The following is an 11,216-nucleotide window of genomic DNA, read 5'->3' as shown; positions in this document are numbered from 1 at the left end:
TGTGCTATACACTGCGTGGCTGTGCTATACACTGCGTGGCTGTGCTATACACTGCGTGTCTGTGCTATACACTGCGTGTCTGCTATACACTACGTGTCTGTGCTATATACTACGTGTCTGTGCTATATACTACACGTCTGTGCTATATACTACACGTCTGTGCTATATACTACACGTCTGTGCTATATACTACACGTCTGTGCTATATACTACGCGTCTGTGCTATATACTACGCGTCTGTGCTATATACTGCGTGTCTGTGCTATATACTGCGTGGCTGGGCAATATACTACGTGGCTGGGCAATATCCTACGTGGGCTGTGTTATATACTACGTGGGCTGTGCTATACGCTACTTGGCTGTGCTATATTTCTCTGCTGTATCTGTGCATCATGAATCGTGGTATGTGTTAAAGAGGGGGGCCCACTGAGACTTTTGCCCGGGGCCCTCAAAAACCTGGAGCCAGCCCTGGCTTCACTGAATGGTCACGCCCGGCAGCGAACAATCACCGACAGGCGCAGTCCGCCCACGAATTGGCGCGGAATTTGAACCACGCTTCGCTAATTGGTCGCGGCCGGCCGAATCCTGTGTATACATTGCATTATTCTGAAAACTTCATAAATAAACTACATACATATTCTAGAATACCCGATGCGTTAGAATCGGGCCACCATCTAGTATTATATATATATATGTATATATGTATATATATATATATATATATATATATATATATATATATATATATATATATATATATATACATACATATATATACACACACACCTGTTTATGTATATATGTACATGGGTACATATGTAAATACATATATACCTGGATAGTTTGATGAACCGACAATCGTAATTCACACTTGAAGCGCAACTCCTGCAGATAAAAGCAGGCACAATACAATAGCCTGAAATCTTCACTGAAATATTGCTCCTAGTGATTCCTATTATTGTTCTCACACCGTACAACACTTCTTGCATAGACTGAACACTTATGAAAATGGCACTACACAGTATAGTGCAGCTCCCCACTACACTGTATGACGCTTCAAAAGCCCCTACCCCCACAGTATGATCCGCCACATCATGATTCCCCAGTTTCCCCATGCCCAACACATCATGATTCCCCAGTTTCCCCATCCCCAACATATCACGATTCCCCATGACTCTCCCAGTTTTCCCCACGCAGTATGATGCCTTAACATGTGTCTCCACCCAACACGCATGATGATGCCCCAACACAGAGTTTCAATAGATAAGAGTGATCATGAGCAGTGCAGACATAGAAACTTGCATGTTATATTGACCTTTACTGCCTATACTGGGTATTCGTGTCACATGCAGACTCCTTCCTTAGTCTTACAGATCTCAGACTACGCGGGCTTGGGAAACAAGGACCTGGCTCTCAATCAGCATGATGTCGGGGGTGACACAATGTCCACAGTACAGAGAAGGAACAATCGTGGCCAGTAGGGGTCACATGATCGCTAAGAGCAGAAGACGATAGGGGAAATGTAGGAGAGGAAGATCGCTGGCAACTACCTCCCCGAAAGTGCATAATTGTATAAAAATAAAAAACTCCCCCACATCCCCTTTTAGAGTAGGCAATCTGACTCCCTCTAAAAGGTAATGTTTAAAAGATAGAATTTCTGAAGCTGCCAGTTTGCCACCATGTTCTCAGCCCAGCTGCATTCATGCAAATGTTATCATGGGTCTTACAATAGCAGCAGATGTTCACGGGCACAATATTAATACGGAGCAGATAAGCCCAGGAGGCCTGTGAATTTGTGAATAGAGCCAGTTACAAGAATTTTAAACGGTTATCAAAGAAATCTTCATAACGATGCAGATTAAATAGTGAGCATACTGGCATCTTTAAAACCAGTGCGCTTCAATACAGGAAAGATATATATCTTGGTACCGTGTTAGCCAGTAGATAGAAAAATATTTAGAATTGAGAGTCCTCAGTGGTTGATACCTTTTAATGGCTAACTGAAAAGATGGCAACAAATTGCAAGCTTTCGAGACTACGCAGGTCTCTTCATCAGTGCGTTTCAGACACATACGTTTCAGCATTCATTGTATTTGCATGCATTTGTCAAATTTTGCAGTAACAAGTTTGCAAACTTTTTAAAGGCAAATTAAATAAAAGCGCCCCCTTAATTTTTTTTTTTTTTTGACTGGTCAGAGATGAACCTGCATGCGCCATTCTTCTTCTCCTCGCTCTAGCTGAGCCCTTGGTTCAGGGTTACAATGGCACTAACTGTAATGTACTGCTGGGCCCTGGAGTGGCACGAGGGGCACTCCTAGAAGGTGCTGCTGCCTACCTCCACGTCCCAAACCGAGACATAGGGAAATGGCTATACATTTTGAAAAAGAAAAGGGTGACAAATTATTATAGACACTATCCTATTGTTTTATGTAAATGCTTAGGGTTTTTTTTTTTTATTGTGGGGGGTAATAGGGTTCATGGGAGAAGCCGAGAAATGATCCTCAGTTATTTAGTGGGAATACATTCTGCAGAATTGTACAGTACAGCGTACTAATAAAATCAGACATTACATGGTAGCAAACTCATTAAAGCAGATCCACATTGTTTCAGTGATCTGAACAGCAGAGACATCTAGAGAACAGAAAATAATTATTTGTTAGTTCCCCGTACCTGGGCAGATTGTAATGTCTTCTTCCTGGGCAATCTCTGGATGCTCCATAAGGTGTCTGTCATTTCTCACAGCAGTTGGTGAAACAGCGCTGCAAAAGGCAAATAAATTGAAGCTTTTCAATAGAATCATCTAAAATATAGCAAACACTAAAAAAAGCCATAAAGACATCATCTCACAAGATAGGGATTAAATGGAGACAACTATAGACTTCCAGTCTCATTTTATAATGAAAGTAGGGCTGCTAATAGGGGCCCTGGGTCATGTATCAAGTGTAGTGCTGCAGACTATTTTCTCAATGGACTTTTAATAATCAATTATTGGAGGAATAAAGGAATGGAGATTTTGCAGCATTAATAACTCCTGTTAGTTATCATGGGCTAAGGTATGCTTTAGCGTTTTCTCACTTTTATTTATGCTTGGCTCTGTATTTTCATTTTTAACTCCTTGCTTTCCTAGAGCCAGAACTATTTTCATTTCCGTCGATGTAGCCAGACCTGGAGGAGCCTTTTGCGGGGAGTTTTAGTTATGAATGACTTATTATATAAAATTCACAGAAAAAAACTGATAGATTAGGAGTTTCGTTTTTATAAAGTTCACATTTCAATTAAAAATAACGCAGAATTTTGAACTACGAGTCAGTATGGTTACTGGGGTGGCAAATTTATATTTTTCTTTATTGTTTACTACATTTAAAAAAGTGTCGCCATTTTCTGAGAACTATAAGCTCATTTTTTCACTTGACAGTTGTACCAAGACTTGATTATAGGGAGTGAATTATTACTTTTATTGGTATCATTTTGGGGAACATATGACTTACTGACCTATTATTATTCCATTTTTTTCATGGGCAAAGTGACCAAAAAACAAACTTTTTTTTGTCCTCCTTACCTGTATTCACTTAATGGGACACATTACATTTTAGTAGTTTAACTTGTTACGTGGAAAAATATTAATATATATTTATGTTTAGGAAAGGTGGTTTATTTGAACTTCTATAGTCTGAAAGGTTTATTTAATTACTTTTTATACCAGTTCTCCTAGGAGAAGTGAACCTGTACAATGCTGTAGTATTGTGGTCAACTGTAAAATTGTTCTGTTACAAAGCCCAGTCGCAGACTAGACTTTAGAGGTACAAAGGCAAACATGGCAGACATGGGGGGATTCAGAAGACTCCCATGATAGAACCATTGATGCAATGGAAGGTTGTGGGGTATAGAACTGAAGGGATACACCTGCATCTAACTGCAGGATTTAAGTGGTTAAACTGTTGCAATCAGAGATAGCTCCCATTGCATTAGTTAAGACCCAGGTGAGGGCTGTAAAGCACAGCTGGCATCTGCAGTGTATGGAGGGGGCTCAATGTTACTTAAGGCGATTCTTTGTTAAAGCCAGTGAGGTCCTGATTTTAATTGTGCTAGGCATCCAGACAGGTCTGATAAGAAGTTAACTTTTCAGCAAGGTCCGTGCTCTTGACTTGTTTATATGTGCCCCATAACACTACGAGGCGTAGGATTTTGCTACAGATTTCAGACTGCACACTAATACCCCCGGGACTACGTTAAAAGAGATGGATAAGAAGTCATGGATTATGTCAACATATCAAAACACAGGCTGCCTTTGTACTTGTAATACAATATAGCTTTATTATAGGACGGCTCCATGATCTGCTCAAAGTGCTTTGCGTGCATCTCAGGAAGGAGAAAAACCAACAGTGATAGATCTACCGTATATTATTAGCATGCAATGAGCATTGTTTGCTTAAGGAAAATGCAGCGTTTCGACACAGGATCTGGCGGAGATGTACAAGATTTCCGCCAGCGCTCTTTATCTACCTTTTTAGCAAGTCTGCTCAAGTGTATTGGTAGAATTTATTACAGCCAGCCATACAAGAATCACTTAGCAGACAGCTAGAATTTATGATAAATTATCCAGGTGGCGAAGCTCAGTCCACAGAGAATGCCCCTACCTCCTACACGTCCATGTTGAATAAGGAAATAAACAACATGTATGAGCAGCAGCGAGGAAGCGCACCAGGTGATACAAGGCAGTGCTCCGTGAGCCGGAACCAAGCTTTCTTGGCAGAACACGGCAGTGACCCTTTCCTGTCCATCAGGTTAGATACAATGCATGCCGCGTGGTACAGAAATGCAAGTGTGACGTTTCTGTTAAGAGGTTTACTTGCTGGATGTGTTCACTGGTGCCATGTTCCCATTATAGAGGGACATCAGAACCATTTCACGGCACGCTACATTCAGCATTTCAACTACAGCACTAAATTCACAATAGCGTTGCAGATCGGGAGCGGTGCTTACACTCATTTTCACACAATTACATTAAGAGCTCTAACTACTCTGTGAACAAGTCATCTCCCTTGTGACAAGAGTACTGCTAGCTCTTCAAACATGTTTATGCCAAGAAGAAATGCACCTGAAACATGAAAATTGATCATGTAGCTAGGAAGAGCACTCTGGAGGGATGGATCGTGGCCAGGCGCCAGGTGCGTGCCGGATGCTCTGTGGATCAACAGGCTAATGGGAAGAATCCGAATTTCCTACATAGGCTGCACGCTAGTGATCCTCTGCAGTTTTATCAATAGGAAGTTACAAACATGACCAAGGAAAATTCTCATCGATGGGAACGAGAGTCCATGAGTGTTCTCACCTCTCACCAGGTGCCACCGGACCTACTTCTGCACATTCACTTGGCAGCATCTTGGTAAGCAGTGCCTGGGCAAAGTGGAGAAAATAGAAATAGGATTAGAAAAATGTAAATTAATATGAAGTGTTAAAGTACACAGAAACAAAATCTCTAAAATAGCCAAAAGTAAAACCACTGCTTTGTGTTTCATCACTCGTGTGTCATCAGATGTCAAGAGGCGTGAAATGCTCCACTCAAACGCCAAGACGTTGTCTAGCCTTACGATACGATATCAATGATCTATCAAAAGGTCACCAACTTCATAGAACCAGACAACTCAATTGAGATATTATATGGGCCTAACCAGGACATAGTTACCACGAGATGCCCCACTGAACTGGGGGGGAGTGGATGGTGGGGTGGTGGTAGGAGAAATAAAAATTTTTTTTATAAATACGTAATTGTATGTTATTTGGTATAAGTTGTATTTGCTTTACTTGCTGAATAAAAAATATCTGATTTAAAAAAAGGTTGGGTTCACATCAGGTTCTCCTCCCTTCTTCATACTCCATCACGTGCCCCCAGTCTGGAAAAATAAGGAAGCAGTGCGCAGAAATGGGAGAACACGATGTTCGCCTAGGATAACTGTTACAGGGAGAGATATTCACTGATATTCATAACCTTCCTTCAACCATCCCACTTCTTAAAGCTATAAAATTACCGACTCATTTGAATAAATACAAAAACATTCTCTCCATAAAGAGAAACATTACCCCTTAGACCTCAGTCCAGAGCCTCTCACCTAGTCAAATTATTTCTCATACTTTGCACTGACGAGGGGCAATACCCCCAAACATCATGTCTGCAAATTGAGATTCTGATTTGGCGTTTATCCCAAGTTATATTGCAAGACTCGTTAAAGGGTCGCTAATGACTTGTAGGATTGCCGCTTCCAACAGGTGGTGCTAGAGATTCAAGCCCTCTTCCAATCTGAGTGGGCAATTTGCATATCCAAATACATTGTCATGCAGTCCCGTAAAGTTAGTACTGCTGGTGCAGATCACCTGGCATTAGCCTTGACTGTTCCCAAAATGGACCAAAAAGGAAAGATGTCGGCACCAATGACCAACAGTGGTTGAGAGAACTTGTCTTCACAGATTGTAAGCCTGCGAGCAGGGCCCTCTCTCCTACTCTAAATGTTTAAACGGTCTAACCTTGTACTGAATTTATTACCTATATGTCACCGCTTAATTGTAAAGTGTTGCGCAATATGTTGGCGCTATACAAATAAAAATTATTTTTATATTATTCACTGTACATATGTGTTCTGATTTAGCGTGCTGTTAGTGTGAGAGACAAAGAAGTGTTGAGTTTTTGGATAAAAGTCAAAAGTTCTAAAAAGCACTAAGAATCAATTTTTTTTTTCCTTTTGTAATGAACAATATATATATAACATAAGACTACAATATATTGTATATCCTTTACATTAAAAGAAATACTGCTTCACAACAATTACTTTTATCAGTCAAGGAAATCTCAATTCTCCATTTGTGATGTCTATAAATCCTAAGATGAGCACTAGCTTTTACATGTAATGCAGCTGTATTTCAGGTTACTACACTGAAAAAGAGAACTTTTTTGTCTCTGACAATAAGGCAGAACATCAGTACTGTCCGGTCTCACTCTACAAGAAAATCACATCCAGAAACACCAATAAGTGGTGGAATTAACACTCCATGTAATGGAGGACAAATCAAAACATTGCAATAGTGTGTGGGCTAGAGATGAGCAAATCGATTTGTAGGACTCTGGTCCGATGCAGGTCAGTAGCCTGCGGATTTGTAGGACTCTGGTCCGATGCAGGTCAGCAGCCTGTGGATTTGTAGGACTCTGGTCCGATGCAGATCAGTAGCCTGTGTATTTGTAGGACTCGGGTCCGATGCAGGTCAGCAGCCTGTGGATTTGTAGGACTCTGGTCCGATGCAGATCAGTAGCCTGTGTATTTGTAGGACTCTGGTCCGATGCAGATCAGTAGCCTGTGTATTTGAAGGACTCGGGTCCGATGCGGGTCAGTAGCCTGTGGATTTGTAGGACTCTGGTCCGATGCAGATCAGTAGCCTGTGTATTTGTAGGACTCTGGTCCGATGCAGGTCAGCAGCCTGTGGATTTGTAGGACTCTGGTCCGATGCAGATCAGTAGCCTGTGTATTTGTAGGACTCTGGTCCGATGCGGGTCAGTAGCCTGTGGATTTGTAGGACTCGGGTCCGATGCGGGTCAGTAGCCTGTGGATTTGTAGGACTCTGGTCCGATGCAGGTCAGCAGCCTGTGGATTTGTAGGACTCTGGTCCGATGCAGATCAGTAGCCTGTGTATTTGTAGGACTCGGGTCCGATGCAGGTCAGCAGCCTGTGGATTTGTAGGACTCGGGTCCGATGCGGGTCAGTAGCCTGTGGATTTGTAGGACTCTGGTCCGATGCAGGTCAGCAGCCTGTGGATTTGTAGGACTCTGGTCCGATGCAGATCAGTAGCCTGTGTATTTGTAGGACTCGGGTCCGATGCAGGTCAGCAGCCTGTGGATTTGTAGGACTCGGGTCCGATGCAGGTCAGCAGCCTGTGGATTTGTAGGACTCTGGTCCGATGCAGATCAGTAGCCTGTGTATTTGTAGGACTCTGGTCCGATGCGGGTCAGTAGCCTGTGGATTTGTAGGACTCGGGTCCGATGCGGGTCAGTAGCCTGTGGATTTGTAGGACTCTGGTCCGATGCAGGTCAGCAGCCTGTGGATTTGTAGGACTCTGGTCCGATGCAGATCAGTAGCCTGTGTATTTGTAGGACTCGGGTCCGATGCAGGTCAGCAGCCTGTGGATTTGTAGGACTCGGGTCCGATGCGGGTCAGTAGCCTGTGGTTGTTAGAGGGGAGCTTTGCAAACCACCTCCTACCCACACTTTTCCCAATTTGAAAGCCGGGCATGACACATTCATGACGTTGCACCAGGCTGCTAGTCAAAAAGAGTTCTGTGCATGCAGGCAGGAGGTGGTTTTCAGAGCTTCCTTTGGGGATATAGATGTGGTCGCTTGACCAGGGTCCTGCGAGTTGGTTTACCTATTTAAAATTTAGAAAGTTAACCACTCCAAATAAGAGACACCTCCGGTGAGTTTGTGGATTTAACTGTACTGTAGAGAGTCTGTATGGAACAGCAATTTACCACTATGGCCACTGTATGGTGGTAGTAATGGTCTAAAGAGAGTGGACCTTATTCTGTAACACTATGGTGGTATTATGTGGAAGCAATATGTGGTTATGGTGTGGCAGTATTATTTGTTCCCTCCCAGGTGGAACTTACTATATTTGATATATCCTAATAACTATAAGAACCTATAACAATATTAAAATATAATATAATATTTTTATTTCTATAGAGTCAACATATTCTGCAATACTTTATATGTACAGACAATACAGAGCAAACACATAATTCAACAGATACCAAGAGGAATGAGGGGGGCACAAAAGGTAAATGGTAAAATGTGCTGTATTGTACGGTCCAGCTATAATATACTAAATAGGGTGTTCACAATGCTGCATGAATTGGTAACCAGCCAATATGTGTACAGTATAGACACAAAGGACTACTAAGTGCATGGAGGCTGTGTGAACAGATGATACGAGGAACCACATTTGGAAGAATATTTTGGGAGGGCAAATAGTTACACAAGTAAGGCTACGTTCACATTAGCGTTGCGCCGCTGTTGCGTCGGCGACGCAGCGGCGACGCGCCCCTATGTTTAACATAGGGGACGCGTGCGTTTTTTGGGTGGCGTTTTTCGCCACGTGCGTCGTTTCCGACGCTAGCGTCGGACGCAAGAAAATGCAACAAGTTGCATTTTCTGTGCGTCCGATTTTCGTCAAAAACGACGCACGCGTCGCAAAACGCGCGCGTTTGCGCGCGTTTTTCCGTGCGTCGCGCGTTGCGTCGCCGACGCAGGGCGGCGCAACGCTAATGTGAACGTAGCCTAAGGTGGGTGGTAAGCCAGTCTAAACAAATGTATTTTTAAGGCACATTTAAAATTTTGGGTACTGGGAATGAATCAAATTCTCTGGGGTAATGCACTCCAGAAATCAAAGGTAAGAAAAGGTGGAATTCTAGAGATGTTTTTGAGGTTTAGGTGAAGTAGGTGAAATGAGCAAGCGAGTGATCGGATGCAGGGAGTGAAGGAAAGATCTTAGTCAAATATAACCCCAAGACAGAGGGCGTGCTGCTGGGGTGGTAATGGTAGAACCACATACAAAAAACAGCAATACTGGGTTTGGGAAGGCTAGTAGAAACACATGGAAACACAAGTTCAGTTTTTGACAGATTTTCGATAGATGGAGCACATTATGTAAGACAGCAGAAAGACAATCACTGGTATTTTGTATGCAAATTGCCTCTTCTGAGAAAAAGAGGACTTAAACTCTATAGCGTCACCTGTTGGAAGTAGCGATCCTACAAGTCACAATCAACCCTTTAACGAGTCGTGCAATATGACTTAGGATAAAAGCCAAATCAGTATCTCAATTCGCAGACACGGTGTTTCGGGCTGTTGGCCCTCGTCAGTGCGAAGCATGAGAACTGATTTGGCTAGGTGAGAGGCTCTGGACTGGCGTCTAAGGGGTAACATTTCTCCTTATGGAGAGAGACATACCAGCTGGCTTGTCAAGGAGACGATGTTTCATCAGCATAGAGATGGTACTGAAAACCAAATCTGCTGATGGTTTGTCCAACATGTAAATCTCACCTTTCAACCACACAGGTTTTAGCAGGTATTCCGTTCCAAAATCAAAAAGAAATCTCCCTACTATCAACCTTCCATTAGTTACAATGGGAAATCCACAAAGCTGTTCAAACGATGCAAATTTTCCTGTCTGAGTTTTGAAATTAGCATCACAGAAAAAATATAAATGTCATTGCGTGTTAAAGTGAATTTCTTTCGGAAATCACAGCAGGTAGGCCTCGTGCATTTTAGTCTGCCCGTATGAGGTTAACCCTCTACATTTCAGCTTGCAAATCCACAGCAGGAATTGGAATATTAATTGCTTCCATATTACATGATTATTATATAGTGGAGAGGGAAAACATATGCACTCCTGCCATCCACATTTCTATGCCACAGTTCGATAGATTGATAAATCGATATTGATAAATATTTTTAATCAATCTGATATTTAAAAAAAAGGCGATTACTAGTTGTTTATCTGAACACTGTGGATGCCAAGGAATAAAGAGCAGTATTTCAACGGGAGCGTGGAAAACAAAGAACATTTTGCAGACACAATTATTACTACATGTAACTTGTATATCACTGTGAAGGTGTGAGAGATGTGTGACAGCAAGGACCCTGCAGCTGTAAATCCCTGGAGAATACAACCACTTCTGTCTAGGTGTTAAATGGTTACTAGCAAGCTTCACATTTACAGTATCTATGAGAAATATATCAGGATTCCTGGATCCGTTACTTAACCTGTCAATTACTAACTGCTGTGGGGCAAAAAGGAAATCAATCACCCACTCACCTACCGGACGTATTAGGTGGCCCTGGCTGGACGGAATAATCTTACATGAAGATTTATGCGGGAAATGCAATGAATACAGCTCTCTTCATGAAGAATTTTGTTGCATCTCTCAGATTTACATAGCGTGCTACCGATGTTTAACCCCCGCAGCTTTTTTCATTTTTGCGTTTTCATTTTTCGCTCCCCTCTTTCCCAGAGCCATAACTTTTTAATTTTTCTGTCAATATGGCCATGTGAGGGATTGTTTTTTGCGGGACGAGTTGTACTTTTGAACTACACCATTGGTTTTACCATGTCATGTACCAGAAAGAGGAAAAAAAAAATTCTAAGTGCGGTGAAATTGCAAAAAAAAAAAAA

At 42.2% G+C, this 11,216-nt stretch overlaps 1 protein-coding gene across 4 annotated transcripts in view; it reads right to left on the bottom strand.

The window, feature by feature from the left end:
- Positions 1 to 11,216, bottom strand: part of UIMC1 (ubiquitin interaction motif containing 1) — a 219,413-nt gene that overhangs the window by 120,431 nt on the left and 87,766 nt on the right. For all 4 annotated transcript variants that reach the window (XR_011320708.1, XM_069764179.1, XM_069764180.1 and 1 more), the window contains exons 6-7: positions 5,333 to 5,397; positions 2,671 to 2,759 (exon numbers count right to left, since the gene is read on the bottom strand). Coding sequence is in view for 3 of the 4 variants with exons in the window: in XM_069764179.1 (XP_069620280.1) it covers positions 2,671 to 2,759; positions 5,333 to 5,397 (154 nt within the window). In the remaining variant the exon portion in view is untranslated. The remainder of the gene's footprint in view (positions 1 to 2,670; positions 2,760 to 5,332; positions 5,398 to 11,216) is intronic.

The sequence above is a fragment of the Ranitomeya imitator genome, chromosome 4 (genome assembly GCF_032444005.1).
Source record: "Ranitomeya imitator isolate aRanImi1 chromosome 4, aRanImi1.pri, whole genome shotgun sequence".
NCBI lineage: Eukaryota > Metazoa > Chordata > Amphibia > Anura > Dendrobatidae > Ranitomeya > Ranitomeya imitator.
Note: the sequence above shows the minus strand (reverse complement) of the source record. Positions and strands in the feature narration are given on the sequence as shown.